This window comes from Pezoporus flaviventris, unplaced genomic scaffold (assembly GCF_033815535.1).
Source record: "Pezoporus flaviventris isolate CSIRO_AGI_PZ_B2104156 unplaced genomic scaffold, CSIRO_AGI_Pfla_v1 ptg000001l, whole genome shotgun sequence".
Lineage (NCBI taxonomy): Eukaryota > Metazoa > Chordata > Aves > Psittaciformes > Psittacidae > Pezoporus > Pezoporus flaviventris.
Window position 1 is genome coordinate 32,832,639 of NW_026892549.1, and position 22,669 is coordinate 32,855,307.

The 22,669-nt window shown below is 36.1% G+C and overlaps 1 protein-coding gene across 47 annotated transcripts in view; it reads left to right on the forward strand.

Moving 5' to 3' along the window:
• Positions 1-22,669, forward strand: part of KCNMA1 (potassium calcium-activated channel subfamily M alpha 1) — a 491,027-nt gene that overhangs the window by 461,283 nt on the left and 7,075 nt on the right. For 14 of the 47 annotated variants that reach the window (XM_061450666.1, XM_061450643.1, XM_061450649.1 and 11 more), the window contains 6 exons: positions 441-524; positions 2,975-3,105; positions 11,355-11,549; positions 13,036-13,154; positions 14,921-15,145; positions 17,176-17,204. In XM_061450666.1, coding sequence (XP_061306650.1) covers positions 441-524; positions 2,975-3,105; positions 11,355-11,549; positions 13,036-13,154; positions 14,921-15,145; positions 17,176-17,204 — 783 coding nt within the window. Of the gene's footprint in view, positions 1-440; positions 525-2,974; positions 3,106-11,354; positions 11,550-13,035; positions 13,155-14,920; positions 15,191-17,175; positions 17,205-22,669 lie in introns of those variants that run through there. The other 33 variants (XM_061450615.1, XM_061450624.1, XM_061450693.1 and 30 more) reach the window with 5 other exon arrangements.

The following is a 22,669-nucleotide window of genomic DNA, read 5'->3' on the forward strand; positions in this document are numbered from 1 at the left end:
CGTAGTGGAACAAATAAGCAGAGGTATTTGGGCTAAGGTTAGAAAAGAAAAAAAACACAATAAGTATGAACAGACATTTCCTGTGCATTTAATCAATAGTAAGAGGCCATTTGTTTATTTCTTCATGGTCCAGAACTGTTTAATCATGTGTAACCAAACTCTGTATAATAGCATGAGACATTTTACTCCTGAGAATACGATGATGGTAGGTAACCAGGCTCTGATTTCCACTCTAGCTGTGGGTATTTATGTTGTCAAGTGGTGTGATGTGAAGTGCAGAAGCTGTTCTGTTTTTTTCATGGCAAATACAAACTTGATTTGTGGTCCTTTGTCCTTTTATTTTCTTTTTCAGTTTTATTTTTTAGAGCCTTACCTGTCTTTTTCCCTTACTTTATTCTCTTTCTGTACTTTCTTTTCCCCCTAAATACTTTACTTATTAGCTAAGCCTGGCAAACTTCTGCCTTTGGTTTCAATCAGTCAGGAAAAAAACAGTGGAACCCACATTCTAATGATAACTGAACTGGGTAAGAGTGCCTTTTTCCTTCACATCACTGTCTTATTTTCTGTTGTTCTTACTGTCATCAGCTTTTCCTTTATTTATCTGGCTGTATCAGAGGGGCTACCCTCATGGCACTGCTTTGAATGTGTTTTATTTGTGGTTCTGGTTGAAATTGACTGTCGTGTTCTGGCCTTTCTTAATGATTTTTTTTTCACGCAGCATCAGTAAACCTTTGATCACACTCGTCTGACCTGCCGGCTGTTTCCATAGCACCTTCTCACCAATTCATTTTCTTTGGCCTGGGTCCCCACCTCCTGGGCCTTCCCTCCCCCTCCACCAATTTTTCTCTCCTTTTCTCTCTCTCTTTCTTTTTCTCTTTTTGTTACCTCAGCCTGTTGTCAGTTTGGTGGACATACCTTAGCAATTCCACAGGAAGTCCAAGAAGAAATAAAAGATATCAGAACACACACCCCCAGCATCATATTTTCCCTTAAGCTATTTGTTTGTTTATTGTGGGAAGTAGGCCTTTTCTCAGAAGCTCAAGTTTTGAAGCTGTAGAAAAGCAGACAAGCTTCTGTGTTGCTCCCTCTCAATAAAGAGAGCTTTCACCAGCTTTTGTGAGCAGTGTTTGATGAGCATTTCCTGTGACGCAGCACCATATGTTTCAGCCTACCTCACCTAGCCCAGAGATTTTAAGTAGAAATCCTAGAGCGCTAACTTGCATCAGAAAGATAAAGATATTGAGGATAAGATCACACATGCAGAATTCACATTAGGTTTGTAGCAGCCTGAAAACTGACACCACGCATGGCTGGCAAGCTAGCATCAAAGTCAGGTATTGCTATGCCAGATATAAGTGGAAACAAATGCTACAATAGTGCCTACTGTCGACTAGCACATTAAACTAAGGCACAAGCTCTTCAAAAAGTACATTTTGAAATGATACATCAGACTCTTGAATACTATTTTGCTCAAGAATTTGGAGAATAAATTGATAGCCATTGTACAAAGAAAGGAATATCATGGATATTGGTGTTTGCTACAATGAAATTGTTCTGACTCCTGGGGCAGAACAATTCTCCATTTACAATGCTGAAGTGTTATGTTTTTATGTTTACATCAGGGAGTGGGGAGGCAGGAATTTTAAATCCTACTTCAACTCAGGTCCTGACTAAATGATCATGTACAAGTACTATCTCAATAGTGCTCTAGATGGAAACTTAACAATTCTCATCTCTATTAGGCAGCTATTTGTGAGACTTTATCTATAGTTACTCATGTTTTGTAAGCTAAGCACTGTAAGCACAGTAATATATACAGGTTGGAAAAGGAGTGGATAGAAAATTAAACTATATAGGAAGGAAGATATGAATAGAAGGCAAAAGGATTTCTAACCTAAGAAGTCCAGAGCTGAAACCAGATCAAATTAAAGGCAGCTCTCATGTTGTTTTCAAAGCTCACTGGCTGGTTCAGGAGATGTGTTCACATGGGAATCAGAACACAGTCAACGTGTGCAGCTTCAAATGCTGAAAAAGTTTTTAATTTGCTTTCTTTGCATGGGAACTGAAATTAATTTGTCATTTAATAAGTTAAAGGGTATTTCAATGGCATAACTAAGCAGTCTGTGCTTTCATGTCTGAGGAGGACTAATATGGGAATGAAGTATTAAATGAAATATGATACACTTGATACACTGATATCAAGGAAACAACTGTTTTCAATGGAATGAGATGTAAGCAGAGAGCTTAACTGTGACAATGAAATCCCAGAGCAAGTCTAAATGACAAATATTACTTTATTTGGACTTTTTGTTTAAAACAGTAGATTCACACTGGCTAATGCAGAATTTGTGGCTCGGGAACTGAAGTTATAGAGACAAATATTTGAACAAAAGGCAGTGCTGCAAGAAAATAGCTGGAGTATTGCTCATTCTTTCAGATAGATGCATGTTAACAGGACAGTTTATCCTCTTTTGAGCTGTAAGTGCGTTAACACCACCCCAGTAAGAATCAGAGCAGCATATTTAACAGGTGCCTGTGGGCTATAGCAGAGTTTTACAGCCTTTATTTTACAATGGGGTTCTTACTTGCTATCTTGTAATAACATTTCACTGTACATGTATACAGCCTTAGCCACTGTATTCAGCCAATACCAAGATTGTCTCAATATATAAAAGCGCATCATGTACCTCATTTTAAGTGCAGGCAGTTGGTGCTGTGAAGCTACTTTTACTGCAAAGAGGTAGTCACTTCCTAAGAACAAGAGAGTCATTTCTTACGAGCAAGATAATAATCAACAGATTTTTAAATGCACATTTTCACATCCATCTTGATTTCATTTTCAGTGACGTCAAAGACACAAGTCTGTGTTTCCAGACATATGCTGTTTCTTTTTCTTTCTGACTGTGTAATGTGTAAGGTCACATGCTTGTGACCCAGAAGCACCTTATGATTTGATTTTTATTATTATTTTCAGTAAATGATTCAAATGTTCAGTTCTTGGACCAAGATGATGATGATGATCCAGACACAGAACTGTATCTCACGCAGCCATTTGCATGTGGAACCGCATTTGCTGTCAGTGTGTTGGACTCTCTCATGAGCGCAGTAAGCAGACAAAACCTTTTTCATTCCCTTACATCAGACTTATTGTGAAAAAGTATGAAAGTGTAGTCCATATTCCACTGGATGTTGGGAAAAGACACTTTTCTCTTAGACGTCAAGAGAATTTCAGAGCCTAAACTTGGCTATTTTTTGGTTGGACACGGAGACCTTATAACAACTGAGGTATATAAGACAAACATGAGTCCACAATTTTAAAATCAAAAAGTCTCATGTCAGGCTTTAGAGTATAATATTTTCCAAAAATGTTGTCTCTTCCTCCTGAGAACCAGACCCAAATTCAGTGTGTTAGTCCCTATTCTTACCATTTATGTCAGACAGCGTCAACCATGTTTTAAGCTTTTAATTTCCTCTAGCCATGAGCAATGCTGTGAGTATGGGCACTGGGTGACAGTGATAGAGCTTTATGAAAGCCTTTGTACACATCACATGAACTCTACTTGTGTGAAGAGAGGTTATCTATCTTTCTGACACGAGTTGTCCTGTGAATCAAAACGTAAGTGCATGGCAGAAGCTGCAGATGGTGGCCTTTGGTTACATTTACATTAGGCTTTTTGGTTTGCATTCACAGTACAGTTTCAAAGCAAACGCCACAGTCATACTCCTTTTCATCCTCCCTTGCTTCACACTGGTGGAGTTTTCAAACCAGTCTTGTGCCATGCTAGATGTAGGAAGAACATAGTCTTCTAAAAATCTGAGCATAGGCTCTCCAAGAAATAATATTCTATAGTGCTGGGAATCATCTGCTATAAACCCCATACAGTATTAAGAAATGAGCAAACAGATTTCCTTGAAAGAGCAAAGTCTGACCTTCACCTAAATTCAGAATGAAGCTTTTTGCTTTTAAGAAAAAATGATAGTGATCTTTATTTAATATTAATATTTCATATTTATGTATCTGTATTTTATACATCTATTCCCTGCTTATTACTTATATGTTCTGTCTACAGATGAATAGTATCTGTCTACACTGGTGAATTATTATTCTAATGCAGTCTAGAATTTGCAATGAACTTAAAAAATACTTTTTTTATAATGTTATTTGCCATATTTTGCATAGATGGGAAATTCAGGAAGCCTAAGCAAGAACACTTAAACTCTGTACCTTCTCTAATTAAAATCTCTCTGTATAAAATATTTAGCATTTTCACATTATAAATGGGAATAGTTTAATATGTTCCAAATTGTTAAAATGGAAGTTGTCTGTCTACTCACACTACTAACTAAATTATTGTCCCTGAATGAATAGTTCAGTAGGGCACTTCCAGAATCTTGGAAAAAGTAAGGTTAATTCTTCTGATTGCCACTGGCATCACCACAAAAAGAGAGCAAAATGTTGTGGACATCACTGCTTTCTTGTGCAAAGGTGTATCATGTAAATAGTAGTGAGGCAATAAGAAATATGTAGAAAATGTCTTCAAAAATTTTTACTTGGAGCTCATCACATGATAGTCACGATATTTTTAGATTTTGCTTGCTTTTGTTAACTTTTCGTTTTTGACACCATGCCCCTCCACATCTGCAGTTCCTTTCTTCAACAGAGTCTTTTTTTCAAACATTTTCACATCTAAGTGGTCATATTATATGTCAGGGGCAGTGCAGCCTGAAGCCAGAGAACTAAATGTGATAACAAGAGTAGAAATTCTAACTCAGAAAAAGTACTAATCAAGAAGACAAGCCAAGGGTACAGTCAGTTAGTATTGTTCACCATTTTGTCTTTTCTTTCACTGCTTCGCTGATCGGTGGCAGTGTTATTTTCCCTTTCATTCCTCAAAGGCCTAGTAAAGAGTTGGAAAAGTACAATTCTTCCTGACCCTTCAGAAAGTGTAAGATGTGTGAAATGTTTTCCCTTTACTGTTCCTACTCTCATGGGAATGGTGTATTCTCCTTTCACTTCTTCTCCAAGGAAAAGTGTGTTTTCACACAAACTAATCTACTTGCACTATATTACCTCTTTTTTTTAATTATTCTTTTTTAAAAAATATTCTTTTTTTTTTTTTTTTTCCTAGAATAATCTTGGTTTTAGGGACCAGCTTCTATTTATCCTACCTGATTTAGAGCCAGTACTGGCAAACTGAAGCCCAAATCCTAACCAAATTATGAGATTTGCAGTCATGCTTTCGTTCTATTAATTGTGTAGACATGCAATGCATGAACTGTACCATTAAGAACGAATCTCTTCTTACAGTGGTGTAGTTTTATAGTAGAACTGCTGTAAGAAAAATAAGAAAAATAGAACAATACCCACATACACAGTGTGTGTCTTTCAGACTTGCAGGTAATTTGAAACATACATATAGATGTAAAAAACAAAAAGTATAAATTAAATTATAAATATTTTTTTGAAGTGTTCAGTTATTGAATAGTAGTAATTCAATAGTATTGATCAGTGTTGAATTATTTTTTTCTTTCATATAGTTTTTTTAATATAGAAGTAGTGGACTGTACCCTACTTATAAATCACAGATTAGCAAATGCTTGGTCACTTTCTGATTCAAAACTGAATGCTGAAGATCATTATATTCTTCCAGTTTTGCATTATTTCCTATAAGATGACAGTAATAGATATTATAAATATGAAATTGTCTCTTGTTTTCTTATTTCAAATATTAAAAGCTATGAGGTTTACTTTACAAAATGCTGTCTACCTGCTATCAACATACAGTTTGTCCTCTGTGGGAAAAGCAATATATTCCACAAGCATATGATTCACAGTATAGCAGTTCAAAGATCATTGCTCTGAAGAGAATAATGAACTCAAAAACTACATTGTCTTTTTGATGAGTTGGTAGCAGTGGCCTCTCCAGGCTTTGGTTAAAGTGTATTATTGTACTCTCTGTGAAGACTGTAAGCATGGTTCATGTTTTAAGTGTGGCAGTGACTATTGTTAAATAGCACCAGCTAATCATTATATCTTTGAAGAGATGTCTACTCGCATCAGAGGCATGAATGATATATTAATATTTGTTTTCTCATAGCATACGCAAACCTAGGGAAAGTGTATATGTAGTCTTTCAGTCTCCCGGTGGTGTCACTACTGAAAAGCAAAGCACATTCTCATTACCAAATTGAATGGGACTAAAAAACATGGGATTGGAAGCATTTTTTAGATAATGTGGGTGTTTTGTAAAAGGTTTATCTTCAGCTATAAGAAAGCTACATTACATAGGATAGCTTAAGAGAAGCAAATGTTTGAGAAGTACTTTTTCCTTTTCTGGGTCTTGTTGAGATAGTTATTCAAGAAAATCCTGTGCATGCAAGGAAACCAGTTTTATCAACACACAGTACCTTCAAAGGTTTGAACAGTTGGCCAGAGAGCCAAAGATTTTCTGTTATTCCTTTTGGCACTGAGGCTATGAGAACCACAGAAGTTCTGGCAGGTTGGCATCCCTCCCATGCATACTGCTGATAATAAACTTGACATACTGTTGGAGTGGTGTTGTTAGAGGCAAGGATCTCCAGAAATGGATTATACCATTTAGCATCCCATATCCTAGAATTTATTTCCTTGTGCTAGATCTTTAGGACTTAATTTTTGTTCTATAATACTAAATGCTATTTTTAATTCATGTAAATGGAAGCACAGAATAGAAGACAAAGTTAAACCAGTTAGTTAAAAATAACTTTTCAGTATACCCATTACTCAAGAGTTCTCCCTCAGGGATCCTTACAGTCTTATTTGTACATAAAAGAAACTGTTCTAATCTCCGATATGGACATTTTGAAACAAGACTACTTTTTATGCTAGCTGGTTAAGGGGAATAACAAGCAGCATCCTGTAACCTAAAGTGTCCCAAATTTCTTTAAAGCTTGAACAGTATCTTGATAATCAATGGATTTTCAAACCCTGAAATGCTGTTAGCTATTTTCTGCTGTTGATTCTGTCTCAAATGCTGTTTTGTTATTGGTATAAGGTAGCAGTGTTAGTTCAGTTGCCCATCAAGTTTGGATATAAATCATTCGTTCAACAGAATTCCTCCAACTGTAAAAGAAAACCCAGTTGCAGTATTTGTTTGAAAGCAATGTTAAAAACCAAATCTACTGGAGGAGGTGTCTTCTTAAAAGAAAACCATGAAAAGAATCCACTAGAAACACAAGAAAAAATGGCAGATATGACTTGGAAAATGGTAATTTTAAAGTAATTCTAAATGAAGGGCAAAGTGCTATTAAAGTTAAAGCAATGTTATTAAAAGATGTGATAATTTTCAGTTAAATTTTCTGTAAAGACCAATTAGTTTAAAAGACTTGACAGCGTTAACTGCAAAACATAAGCACTCTGATAATTATACTTTAAAAAATGATTGAACAAGTGGGAAAGCATGCCCGAAACATTTGAAAGAGCTGTGCTACAATTCTGGTGCATGGGCTAGGTGGCACTGCTAGCTCAAATATCTATGTCAGAATTTCCTTGCTATTTACCCAGTTCCAATGTCTATGATGCATTTCCTTTTTTCTGTGTTTAGACAATGCTTATTTCACATTCTTATTCAGGATGCCAATCATAGCGATGTCATACAGACGTCCAGTGTTGGGCTCAGTTAATGGCAGCATCAAACAAGTATTTCTTCAGTTATGATTTTACAGTCAACGAAAGGGATTTACTACCATCACTGGAAAGTGTCTTGTTACTTTAAGTACAGCAGCACCTTTCCAAAGACATTCTGTAGATCAGCTTCTTACAAGTACTGGCATATCCAGGCCATGTACCATCCCAGAGAGCAAGTAGAAGATCACTCTCAAATTAATTTCAGTGTATTATTATTCTAAAGGAAATGGATATCAACTAATTCTGCTTTTCAGTGTTCCCCAGTTCCAAACTGGCAAGAGGTAATGAGAGGAGTCTGATTTTTGTGGCAATCGAAATTATGGGTAGCTGGGTTTTTCCTGAGGAGTGTACTAGTACAGGAGGAAGCAACCCTATTCAGCAGGTGACAAGTTACAGCTTTCTAATTCACCCATCCTTTCTTGCTTATGGTTGGATGTTTTCTGATCTGTTGCAATGCCAGAGCAGTCTGTCCTGAAAGTTGGAATCTTTTCACTCATAGATGGCAAAACCCCAAAAACCATAATTTGGCTGCACTCACTCATCAATGGTGACATCCACATCAGTCATGGTGTGAAACTCAAATGAAACCACTGTTCCAAGATAAATGTTGCATCCTTTGCTAATAATTGTCTCAGCTTTTCCTTAACATTTCTCTAGCAGTGGGAAGCCTTTCTTCAGTGACAGCATTCTGTTCCATCAACAATAGACCTGATTCTTTTCTCATTTGCATCGGTTTTATACTAGTGTATGGCTCCCAGAGTTACTCCCGGTTGGCACATGACATAAGTCAGAATTGGGCCCATTATGTCTTAATTACACTGGGATTTGAGGAAGGGGTATTTTATTATATTTGTATTAATGAATTTGTGACAGGTGCCTGACTTGATACATTATTTTACTGCTGATTTCATTTCTTGGTTTAATATGAGATCTGTAGTAAAATGAGCAATATGGCCACAGCATAATTTTTTAGTAGATCATGCTCTATGGAGCTGCAACTGAATTTATAAGGGTTGTGAACTTGCATAGCACAAAATTCAGATGAGCTGTATGTGTTTATATCTTGGATTCTGGCTATATTTGACATAATTTGAATTACAGGATAAAGAGAAAGATAAAGAGTTGGAAAACTGAATGCTGGCCCAATGATACCTCCTAGCGAGTAATAAAATTCTTAGTACTATTTTAGACTTTTGCCTGTTTTACTAAACAGTCAGCAGTTTATAAAAAAAGGCTATTTTGCATGAAACAGCATCCATCAGTCTTAGAGCAGGTGAACATTTCATGCCATAGTCATTGCAAACCAGTCTTGAAAAATCTACCAGTGAAGATATGCTTTACTTTTTTTCATGTTCTTCTATCTTAAAGATGTAAAACTGAGAAAAGTTTTTTTGAATAATAGTAAATATATCACTATTCAGAGAAGAAAAAGAATCAAAAATACTGAATAAAAGAGTGGGAAAGGCATGATAAAAGAGACTATTGTATAAAATGGTATGCTTTTGTGAAGGTGTGTGCTTTAAGTAAGCGCCATATAGAATATGTTGAAGCCCATTTTGACTGAAAGGGCTCTTCCAGCTTCTAGAGTTGCAATGCCTCCAACATCTAGATCTGGCAGAATTTGGCCTTATATCCATGAAACTGATGTGAAGCAACATTACTGCCTAAGTGCAGGAGCAAAGGAATTGTGCTAATTATTTTAGTTCTGAGTGGTATATAGCATACGCTGACAAAGATTAAGAAAAGAGACTAAGTTTAATGCCAGTATTGTTTTTAATTCTGAGTACTTCCATGTTGGAAAAGCATAGTGCAGTGACAGTGCCTTGTCAAAGAAGGCAACTGATTCTCACCTCAGGGACGCCAAGGAAGAAGTAATTGAAGAATAAACAATCATTACTGAATGTCCTCTCTCTCACTGTGGCCATTCCTGTTAAACGTCATGTAATCACTCCAGACTTACATTCCTGCAAGGGGTCACATTGATTTTTCTATATGTTAAGAAAGGTTTGAGTATTGCACTTGAATTGTTACACAGTGCATTCAGAAGTGGAAGAGCTGATCTGAGATTAGCTGTTGTTTTAGACTAACTGAATCTTCCCAAACACCTGCTGATGTCAGACAACTCTTTACACTACACTTTGTATTTAAAATATGAAGTGCTTTACCGAGGCTAATCTAAAATAAATGGCATTGATGAGATGCAAATATTTGCTTTAGGGCATGTATAAAAATACCAGTAGGTTCCTCCAATTTTAAGTTAGTCAACAGGTGAATGGCATATATGTAAATAAGCAGAAAAGCTTGAAGTTATGAAACTTAAATGTAACAGTGAAAAACATTGCTACCCTTTTTATCTGTCATCTCAAGTAAACAATAGAACTGGTTTCATTATACAAAGAAAGAATATCAAAGTAACAGGGATAGGAAGCCAGTTCTGCTTTTTGATCTCAGGATAAAATATTTCAACCTGTACCTTAGTTTACCCATGTATTAAATACAATTACTTTACATGGATAGAAGAATGAATTTAATGAAAAGTATTATTTGAAAAGTATTATTTAAAAAGTATTATCTTTGGAAAACAAGTGCTGTTTGAGAAATCAGTATTCATTTTTACTTGATTGGATTACAGACATTTGTTCCAAGTCCTAAATTCAACAAAAGTCACAAATCTAATAATGGAATCCACAACTCCAGTAATGCCAATCCTGTGTACTTTACAGTGAGCCCATTTTCTTCTCACATGTCTCTCATGCTTGCAAGCTTCTGAAAACAGACATTAGTGACATTGTAAGTGATGGTGCCTCCTTTTTTTGTTCATTTTTGAATGAACAACAACCAAAAAAAAAGGCATTTTTTTGCCCAGTACATTACACTGCAGATATTTAACTGAGTATCTCTTAACTATACCAGTATACTTTTAAGTGAACTTGAAAGTCATTCATGTGGCATTAAATTAATATTTAAAATACCCATTGTTTGCATGACAGACCAGCAATGCTACAGATGCTGGCAAAATGTCACTGTGGAGTAAATCTTCCCTAATAAACCACACTTACCCTATACCCTAGAGTTTTTTAAAAGGACCACCAGGATCCCAGACTCATCGTACATGTATCTGGGATGAACTCAAGATGTTTAATTGATACATGCTTATGTCTGAACACTGTCAAGTCTCGTAATAAGATGTTTAGTACAATACATTGTTAGACTGCTAGAGTCCAGCCACAGTAATAAGTAATGACATTTGCAGCACAAAGGCAGCTCCCCAACGAATTGGTGACAAGAGTAAAAAGGCAGTCTAGTCTGTGTAAGCTTTAAATGTGGTCTGAATTTTACAATTACATGTCCTAAAGCCCATTATTAGACATGAAGGCAATGAGAAGGAAAGCAGTCATTGCATCACTACTAACACCAATTATAAGAAACATAAATCATTCAAATTTTTGTACTTTAATAAAAATCAGCCTGAATTGGTGTTTAAAAGGAAGGACCTAGTATAGGAGCCTAATGGGATAGAAGAAAATAGAGTAATTGGAGTCTGCTGTCTTTTCACTTTCTGTATAAAATTATTTGAAGAGACAGCCAAGAACTTTAAACAGCAGAAACACAGAAAAGTTGTAATTTGGATGTCTTCAGTTGTGACTTTAATGGTGTTTGCTTAAAGAGCTTTCTTTTATCTCTGCAGACATACTTCAATGACAATATCCTCACACTGATACGGACATTGGTAACAGGAGGAGCCACACCAGAGCTGGAAGCACTGATTGCTGAGGAAAATGCATTGAGAGGAGGTTACAGCACGCCCCAGACACTTGCAAACAGGGACAGGTGTCGAGTTGCTCAGTTGGCTTTGTATGATGGGCCGTTTGCAGACCTAGGGGTAAGATCACAAGGGAAATGTAGGACCAAGGCTGGTCTGCAATCTATTTGTTTTCTCTCAGACTGAATTAAGAATCTATCTTAATTAGTGTATAATTTCTATTATTTAATTTAATGGAGCCCAGCTTTGCTCTTATGCTTTTTGAGAAGATATATGACTTCCCAGACTGCTTGCCTGGCTATTTCCTGCAGAAAATCCTGTGGCTCTTAGTTGTCAGCTAGAAATAGATGAGCTGACTTGGAACAGAATCATATAGAATCTTATGACTTAGATGATGTAACCATTCTACAGTAATCTATTGTAAACATGAACAATATCGATACCTTTGTTGAGTTTTGTTGAGTTTCTGGATGAAGTAGCATTCTTGCAAAATCCTGTATTTTTTGTATATTTCCTCCATTATCCTAAAAATGAAATAAAAGAAAAAAACAAACCCAAACGCAAAACAAACCAATAAACAAACCATCTTTAAAAAAGAGAACAGTGGCATAAAGAGGTATGTAGAAATGTTTTCTGGATAAAATCTTGTAATCTTGAGTCAAATCCCAAAGCACTAACTTCACTTTGATGGTGATGCAGGATTTGATATTTCTTAAATTAAACTTGTGTTCACCGTTTCTGTTAAAAATGAACAGAGTGACCTTCTTCATAGAAATGACAGGAAATCGCAGTTTAAGGATTAGGGGTGAAGAGTATACACAGAACTAAATAGCCTTTTAGTTCATGTAGAAGTCCATTCATAGCTGAGATTAACAGCTCATCAGAACACTTGGGCAGCAGTGTTATGCTTTCACAAATAAAGCAAGCAATACCAGTCCTTCAAGTCCTGTTTTGCCAGAGCCTCAACTGCACTACATTGGTGAAGGCAGAATGCAGTAACACTTATTACTACTTAAGAATCAATATTTTAAATATACAAAACTATGAAATCTATTTTTTTTTCTAATAAAATTATTTTAGTCTGTGAAATATGACATACATTTCATCATTATTTCACAGTGGGAGATACATTTCCCTTTTAACCCCTCAGAACTCTAATTTCTGTTGTGCTCCCCATCAAATTTATTTCTCTAGATCACAGTATGGCTACTATGAAAAAAAGGGTCAAAAATACTAAAAAATCTTAATACCACATTTAATGTAATTTGTAGAATATGCATTGCTTGGTACCAAAGTTTGTATTTCTGCCTAAAGCAAACCACTCACTCTTCCCAATTTACGATCATTTCATGGACCAAGGATCTCCAAAATAATGATCACTTTACATCATTGCTTATTTGAAATAAAACATTTTAGATTACTCATTTTTTTTGAGTAAAAGATCCTTATTTGTGACATAATGACAAACCGCAGACTGTCTATACATTGTCCTTTTTGTACAGGCTTATACTGAAAATCTTGCTCCCTGGCATTGTGTTAACGAAGAAAAATGAAAAAAAAAAACCAGTGGTGTTCTCTTTTTTTTCCTCTCCTTGTTTTCTCCTAGGATGGAGGTTGTTATGGAGATCTATTTTGTAAAGCATTGAAAACATACAATATGCTTTGCTTTGGAATTTATCGATTAAGGGATGCACATCTAAGCACTCCCAGCCAATGCACTAAACGGTAAGTCTAGTCTTTCAGAACATCTCCGCTTCACTGTTCTTCAGTCTTCGAGTGAGGAAGATCCTAGTGCCTGGAATAAATCTAAAAACGAGCTTTCTCTATTTTTTACATAACTTTGCCACAAAAGCTAACTCTTTGAGGACTTAATGATGACTCCTCAGCTGAGCTTAAGAGCTCAGTTTAAGCTTAACCCAGCTTTAGGCTGGCTGTCATACCATGTGTTTTCAGCTAATTTTAATAAAAAAAATTTAAAGCAAATTTTCAGAACATCTATCTCTCTGTCTTGTTTGATTTATGATGCTATGCACTGCTTGCGTAGAAAGAAAGGACTTCAGTTTGCTTATCTAATCAGCTGTAAGTTACTGGGTAATAGTTTAGATTCTAGTAGCTAGACTTTCTTTTTTTTGTATGCTCAAACAATACTCCCATGTGTTTCCCCTTGGTACTATCTGTATCTGATCATCATTTCTTCCAGTAAATGGAAACCTTTCTCTTGCTAGGCTGTATTTTCACTTCGGTAGCACCAAGGCTGACCTCAGTGCTTTTAATAGAGCAGACACATTTGCATCTTTCAGACTGGAGGCTGTTTAGCAGCTTACTTGAAATGTGTCTTAATTAAGTTCCCCCTAGAAATACACAGCAGACCCATACCAGAACTATTGCAAATCTACCATCTGTTGCTGTTTCATTCTCTACAAAAAGCATAATTATGGGGTGAACATGGCAATAAACAACCCTGCAGCCTACCAGTTCAGTTTCTTCTGTAAGGATTTGGACAAATTGGGTAGAAAAAATTATTTTCAGGTTAGATTTACACTCTACTTGCTATACTTGGGATTATTTGTTGGATTAATAAGTGACTTCTGTCCCTGAGGCAGCTAAGCAGATTTCTTACCAGCACTGAATTAATTTGAAGAGAAGTTGTGAGCTTTGTGATCAATTTTTACTCATTTCTTGCTGGGACAGAAAATGCCCACTGGCTTACTCAAATATGTTTTTCACATGCATGAAAAAATTTAGCAGCAGGGTCCATAAGCCCTTCTTACCCTCAAAGGGAGTTAGTTGGAGGTGGGGAGTCTTGAAATAGATGTTTTTTATTTGAGGCTTGGCAATACTTAACAATGCTAGATTCTTGGATGTGTAGATTTCTCTTAATAAGTGCTTTTGAGGTCATGAATGTACATGTTGAATGAATGAACAAAATTAAGCTTACCGCAAATTTTCTGATATATTTTACTTAATTTGTTTTATGTACAGTCACAATCCAAACAAATAATTATATCCTTTGCTCTAATGGCAGTATTTATTTTTTAAATAACTAGTAAATATGTATTTAAATATAACTGCGTCCCTGGCTTTCAGCTGTTCTTTTAAATACCGTTGCTGGTGGATATGTTACTGGTTTGTCTATACGTAAATCTGTTTGCTACAGTCATTGCATTATGGTGCAACTAGTGAAAGGAACATGATTTGTATGGTGTCTTCTCTGACAAATCATGACATGATTCACCTGAAGAAAGAATATCTTAGGCAGTATGTCTGTGCAACAGAAAGCATACAAAAAGAGATATTTGGCATAAGAAGGTTCTAAATAATAATGAGTATTGTGTGAACTGAAATTAGGTACTCACTGAAGGAAACAAATGCAAAAATCTGGGTAAATGTTCATGAGATAACTTTAGAAGAATTTTTTTTTTAGTACAAATCTAAATGAGTTTTATCTCTTTTTTTTTTCTTTCTTTTTCTCTTTCTTCCTTTCTTTACAGTTACGTTATCACAAACCCGCCATATGAATTTGAGCTTGTGCCGACAGACTTGATCTTCTGTTTGATGCAATTTGACCACAATGCTGGCCAGTCTCGGGCCAGTCTTTCTCATTCCTCCCATTCCTCCTATTCTTCCAGCAAGAAGAGCTCATCAGTTCACTCCATCCCATCAACAGCAAACCGACCGAATCGCACCAAGACCAGGGACTCACGGGAAAAACAGAAGTATGTGCAGGAAGATAGACTTTGATACGTGTACCTGCTCCCACTGTGTGTGAAACTTGCATTCACCACCCATTCTCCCCAGTTAATGTTTCCAGCAGTAATGTTCCCCATTTTCCCATGGAGTTCTCCCCTTTTTGTACACATACTTTGCATACGTATGACAGTGTGCATGTGATTGTCATTTTTATTTCACCACCATAAAACCCTTAAGCACAACAGCAACAAAGCAGACGGACCAAAAGTTATTTATGATGCTAGGGGAGAAAAAAATTCTAAACCCATAGGCACACTGAAAACATAAATAACTCACTGCAGTTACTCTACATATGAGAAAATAGAGTGTATTTAACATGAACACTTGCTCTTGATGTCCGAGTCACACAAAGAAAGTAATTTAGTGCAGAAGTGTTGATGTATGTTTCAGTAGGTTTTTTTATATTCATATTTACAGGAGTTGCTAGATTTATTTGAAGCTTATAAAACTAACCCATTGGGGAAAGAAAAATCCCTACTGATTTTTCACTCTTAAAGCTTATATTGTATAGGGCTTACACTTGTATAGATAATTGCTACACACCTGCTTTATACCAAAGCAACATCAGGGACTTTCCTGCTTATTTAAGGACTTTCTCTAAAATAGTAGCCTTTTGGAGATAGAGTCTTTTCCCTTTAACACTGAAATTGTCTGGGCATGGACTTATAAAACTCCGGTGGTTTAATTTAAGTTTAGAAAGAATCTAATTGCATATTAAATTATTATTCTGTCTATTTATACTGCCACATGAATAGCTATATTTTCTTTCACTTTTGACATTTGGGATAAAAAGCCATATGTATCATAAATATTGGATGTAAGTCATTAAAAACTGCCTTCCTGGGACTTTTACGTCTTTAAAAGGTGAATTAGTCACCTTATGTACAGAATAAATAATGTTCAGAAAAGAGCAAGCATTTTTCTATGCTTAAGTATCAGATCTCAAGTGACTTAGTTCCTTTCCCCAGATGGTAGTTTAACTTTTCCAAGAGAATAGTAGTATCAATCTTCCAACAAGAGTCCTAATATGTGAAGAAACTCTAGAAATCCTGCTCCGTATTCTAGCTAGGTCTTTTCAACAGGTGCATGCCAGTATGGAGGAAGACAGGGGAAGACAACTGAGTGCCTTTAAGGTATTTCCCATTTACGAAAAAAATCGCTGTGCCCTAGCAAAGCAAGCGGGCTGGGGTGGAAATATTCACTGTGCTGAGGCATCATGTTCTAGACACTTGCTAGAATTTGGTTCTTGCAGATTCTCAGCAATGAAACACCTAGACAAACAAAAACTGGCAGGGAATTAAATACAGTAGTGAACAGGAACCTGTTCTAGATAATCATAGAAATGATACTTCAAGCTTGGTTTTTGAATTTCAAATGCCAACCTTCTGAAATATAGAACTACATCTAGCTGGTATGAAGAGTTTCCCAGCGTAGGGAGGCAACAAATGCGTGCCACCTTCCCTGGCTACCCAGCAAGAAAGCATGCAGACAGGGAATAAATACTTGGATGTGGGAATGATTAGCATTTTAACTGCAACCCAGACAAGGTGCTTTTATGGTTAGTGTTGTTTTCTACCCTTCCCTTCCCAAGCATGATAATTCTGAAGATTTGCTTGCTGTGTGAATTGACAATGAAGCCAAGCACTTTTACTGACAAAACCTGGAACCATATTAAGTGGGCTGCAGAGAGTATCACTGTGCAGTGTTAAGCATAATGATTGGAATACAGTACATATGTGTATGTGCATTCAAATGCAGCTGTATGTCCTATCAATAAACTACATTGCAAATTATGGATGCTCCCCCACAAATGAGTCACTACAGTTGCTCTTCACACTAAAGACAAATTCATGTATTTCTTTTCTCAAAGAAAGTTATCATGTTTTGCCCTAAGAATATTTATTACTACAAGGATGTGCCAGTTAAAGTGCTCAACAGGAAATATGACAGTTTAAAAGCATTGTAAAACTTACATAGCTTACTTCTTTTTCTAAAGTGCAACAAGGATGAATAGAATGGGCCAAGGTATGACAATTAATGGTTCTGCATGACCTAGCAACTGCTGTGGGTTTCCTTCTATAACTTTGTCCTTGTGAAAACTTGTGAAATTAAAAAAAAAAAAAAATTACAAACTTTATTCAGTTATTGGTTTGTTTGTTTGTTTGTTTGTTTTGTTGGTTTTCTTTTGCTCTTTTTTTCCCTCCAAAACAGAAGTGAAACTGGCTGCTGCTGCTGCTGCTGTTGCTCAACCCTGTTTTATTTTTTTATCCTCTCATCTGCTTGCCTTTCTAATTGCACGTGTCCTTTTGTGAACACCCAGGTTCCTGCTCAATGAAGATGCCTACCCTCATACAGACATTACTTTTATTTCCCATTCCTCATTCCAATTCCTTTCCTCCCTTCCCTCTTTACTCCCCTGTCCCCCGTGTACGTTCATGAGCATCTTTTTATGTTGGCAATATTGACTGAAGATAGTCAAGAGCAGTTATGCATTTTGGAAGAATGTTAATGGCTTTGACACCAAAATGCTTTTCCATTAATGTTTTATCTGTTTTCCATTTAGCAGAAGGAGGAAGGGTGTTAATATGAAGCCACTTGTCACACACTATGTAATGATTTTATCCAAATAAATAGTATTTCTATAACTGTGCAGCTCAAACAGAAAAAATATTAACAGTGCACATTACAGAAGCAACTTGTCTACTTTGAAAGCAACAGAAGGGGGATATGTAATATGGATGCAAATCTTGATTCTTAAAATCATGTTAAATTCTGATTCTCCTGTCTTCTGCCCTAAAGTCAGAATTCTTAGTTATACAATGTGCAACTGTATAACTTTTTAGTTATACAATGTGCAATTTCACTTTTAGTTATACGATGTGCAATTTCACTGCTAACTACATTAAATTGATCAAATAGTTAATTACTGTGATGAAGATTTCCTGATATGGGTATACTAATGAAATTGGGAGGTTGGATATTACAAGTAGAAGAATCATATATGTTATGAAGAATCAATCAGCTATGTTATAATTTTTTTTTAAATATTAAAAAGTCACAGGAAATCTCCAATTTGTTCAGAAACCTATCTCAAGTCAAACATTCCTAGTAACTACCCTTGTTAGTTTTTGAAAGTGTAAAAGCAGCATCAAGAGGTAATATTTTAAGGCTTTGAAAGGAGGCACTGCTACTTACGGTAGTCCTGGCATGGTTTTCACAATAGAAACTAGGTTCTTAGTAACTTTTTGATCTGAGTGTTGACACAAAACTCTATCTAGAAAGACTTAAGGTTCTTGGCATGGGTTGCCACTGGCCTAAAGTGGCAGAATCAGGCATTTTCCAGTGAAATTTCCATTATTAAAAATAAGAATTTTGCTAGTCTAAAAAAATAATAAAAAAAAGAATCACCAAGAGCAAGTCAAAAATAGCATGTTTGTCCCCAAAATTTAGTTGCCTTGGAGCAAAATAAAGACCTTCACAGAAAGTTAGGATAGTTTCTTCTCTCTTTCCCTGCAAATTCCTTACTGCCTGCTACACATAAAATACACATCTAGCAACAAAGAATTGCTGAGCGGGTGGTGGAGAAACTCTCATTACTTTTTTCTCATACAGGAAGAAATTGCATAGGAGAATTTTCAGCTTAGCCTAAACAAGCTACCTATGTGGAGAGGGGGAGGCACACAAACACATATAGACTCATTTGCAAGTGCAAGTGTCACAAAAGAAAAAAATGCATGCTTAAAACAATTGTAAGGTAAACCGGGATTATGGTGAGAATACAGATTTAGTAAAATCCTTGTGGCATGTTTAGCTAGTACTTTCTTCACCTCTGCTCAAAGAGAGGGTGTTTCACAGTGACATGTATTAAAATGTGATTACTTGGTCCAGAATTGTGATAGAAATTTTAAAGCAGCAAAACAGCAGATCTGTTGGAAAGAATTGCTAGAGTCTTATGCAACTTAAAGAAGGCTGTATTTTGATCATTTTAATTTATTTATATCTTTTTATGCTGCAGGGAACAGTCTTACACAAGATGCTAATTGTGTAAGTGTAATAAAAGCTTGAAGCCTTTAGCGCTTTCATGGCCATACTGGGATGCTGATAGCTTATTGCAAACAGAGGTGTTTGAGAGGAAAGTAAATGTTTTCTGCTTTGTGATACATTGTTACTTAGCTGTTCCAACATCTTTCTGATGATGCTGTCAAAACCACACCCACCAGATACTATGCCTATTCTCACTATAATGTAGAAACTTATCTGGTAAGGATCCATATGCATGTATGCTAAAAGGGAGAGAAACAGACTGAACATGACAGAGAAAAAAAAAAAAAAAGTTGGTGAATATAACAATATTTACAGAATTAAAAAGAGTTTTCTGAACTGATTTAAAGGAAAGAGTAGGGAGTTTGTTTAAGATATACAGAAGTCCATCCAAAGACTTTGGAAGACATGTCAAAGTCAGACTGTGAACATAAGAAAAAAGACCGAGAAGTCTGTAAGGGATTCATGAAGGACATTTAGTAAATGGCAGGAGAATATCTTAGTGACCAAGAGTAAAGATGAGGAGTGTCAGACTCACATTTCAAAGGTAAGTGTAGAGGTCAGCTGGGTCCAAGCATTTGATGCTGGAGATGCTAATGCCTGGATCAAGGTTTCAGCACTGTTAAAAAAAAACCAAAAAACCCAAACCAAAACAACAACAAAACAAAAAAAAAAAAAAAAAACCCAAAACTCAACCACCAAAAGAAATTTGAATCTACCAGTTTCTGCATTTATTATTTGTCTGTATTACTTCCCAGGTAAAGGCATAGAGACCTAATGGTGTCTTTTTAAAGATCAGCTCCCTGGATATGAGTTTCATTGTAAAGATTAACATATGCATAATTGCCTTGTTTTGAAAATTGCAGGGAAAACAGGGAAGATGGAAGTGCTTTTACACTGGCTGCTGAGAAACAGGGGGCAGTTCTGATCCTTAACACTCACACAGTTCTCCCTTTCTTGTTATAAGATTGAATTAACTTGCACCAAGTTCTGTTTGTAAGGAAAGTTTGTGCACCATATGTTAAAAGAAAAAAGGTAGAGATAAAAGTTCACAGTGCTTAACTTGCCTCAAAACCATTTTAAACACAAAACATTAGAAAACTGTTAGTTTGAAATTGTTTATATGATCTTGCAGGGCTTTAAAAACATGATAACCATCACACTTTACACCTCTCTGAAAGGTTAGTTTAATCGTAGATCACATAAAATTGGTTTCCTCAAATGCATAATGGCTCATGTGTCACACTTGAACTAAATGATTTTTTAAAAGGAGCTGAAATTATTTTGATGTGTACACATTCACGGATTATTTTTTTTCCCTACAACCTTTCTTAAACCAGCCCCTATCAGGAACCATTCCCTTAAAGTCTCATTAATAATTCAGATGTTCTGATTACTTTAAAAGATCTATGGAATTGAGGCGCTGCTTTTTTTTTTCTTTTTTTTTTTTTTTTTAGCTGCTTGACAAAAAGATAAATGAATGTAGAAAGAAGCAGTAGGAGTCTGGCAAGCTGTAGATCATCGCTGAACAGATTGTAACTTTATCATTCTGTCAGGAAGAATAATTTAAAGCACTTAATCAGTTAGCTTCAGTGTGCAGGATGTAACATTATGAATTCCTATCGTCCAATCTGTTCAAATCAAAGGGAACTTAATTATAATAGGTAAAGGAGACTGAGAGAGAGAGAGGGAGATAGGAGGCTGAATATTGTTCAGACTCAGGTAACTTTAATATTTAGCCTGATTGTAAATGAGTGGGATGTAAAATACATTTTAGAAAATCACAAGAAAAATAATACAGTAGTTTTATTTCAGTAATAAGCCACTAAAAATTAATACAATTTTTTTTTTCAATTCAAAATTTTTAAAAAGTTCTTAAATTTTTTAAAAAAGTTTTATAAGCACAGGTAACAAATATATATTGAAAAATATAAAAGATGTATTAAACACCCACAAGTTTGGGATTTGTTGTTGGGAAGTGAGGGTGTTATATGTAGATGCTTAAAATCCATATCAGGTATAAGTGGTTAAATTTCATATGCACAAAAATTACTGAGAAGTTAAGGAATTCTGGAAATCAATACACTTGTTTAGAGGCCCTAACTTTAAAGCTAGTTGCTTCTTTTTGTGCATTTATGCCAGGATATTTGTCCTTTATTCTTCCTAGTCTTCCAGTTTCTATTCTTGGCTTCACCTCCTGAGCTTTTGTGCTTGATCCTTGGGTTTCCAAGGTAGATTTTACTCTGCTTAGTTTTACTCATTTATTTATTTTAAAAGAGCACTGCTTCTACTCCTGCCCAGATTCTAGCCGAGATACGGCTGCATTTCAGGGGTCAGCAAAAGCAGCAGGTTTTATTATGTATGTGAGACACTGAAGCTTATGAAACATTCTGGATCCCCCATTGGGTAGTGCACTAGTAGTAGTGCATACATGTAAGTGGTGCATACATGAGTAGTAGTGCATACATGTAAGAGCAGCAGCTCTGATGTGATAAGCCTTGCATGTGATAATGAAAACGCACCGGCTGTAGAATCCCACCTGCAGAACCATTGCTGCCCACTTGCCTCTGGAATATGGGGAAGGAGAGTGAGAATGGAGACCCCTGTTCACAAATGCTTGTCAAAGCACGAGTACCTAATGGCCATAAGCTGCCCTGAGACCTAGACTCTCTAATTCTGAATAGTGCTATCTTGTAAAGTTTCCCAACTGTAATTAAGAAATGACAGCACCAATTGTTCTTTAAAGGGTTTAAGAAAATTATTTTAATTTTTTTTCATTTGTAAATTTTATGAAGTTTTTTGTCCAGATCTGCATATGAACACAATATAGTGGTCACAATGATAAGCAGCTAGGAAATGGCTGCAGTGCCACAGCCTCTCAGCATCCTCACTCATTCCCACTTTGTTCACAGCCCATCTTCAATCAGTCCCATAAAATTCTTCCTATGTTCATGGAAAAAGACACTGCCCAAAGCTATAAAAGGAACAGCTTCCTCTCCAATCTTCCTTTAAGATCTTACTTCCTCTGCCTTGCTGTCATGTATTGTAACCAACCCATTCAGGATTACTCTTGAGCCCCTCATCTATAGCATCAGGTGTGCTCCATACCACTTCACAAACAGGAGATTTCAGCAGTGCCCAAGCAGCCAGGTTGCTAAGTCGCAATGTAATGATCATCCCATGCAGGAAGGCTGCCATTGGGCAGCATGAATGCAAGCCCTATTTATTCTGGGACCAACTTTCACAGGAGATTCTTTACATTCTCCTGAACGATTTCTGAGCCAGGGTAGTGGCCACCCCAAGGCTGAAATGGTTCAGAGTAGCCTCTGACTCTTCAGGTGTTCCTCTGTATATGGACCCACATGCTTTTTTCTGCATTCCCCTTAGTTGGCTGGCTTCTTAGTTTAGCCCTTTATTTGTATCATTTTTTCAATAAATAAATCAGAGGA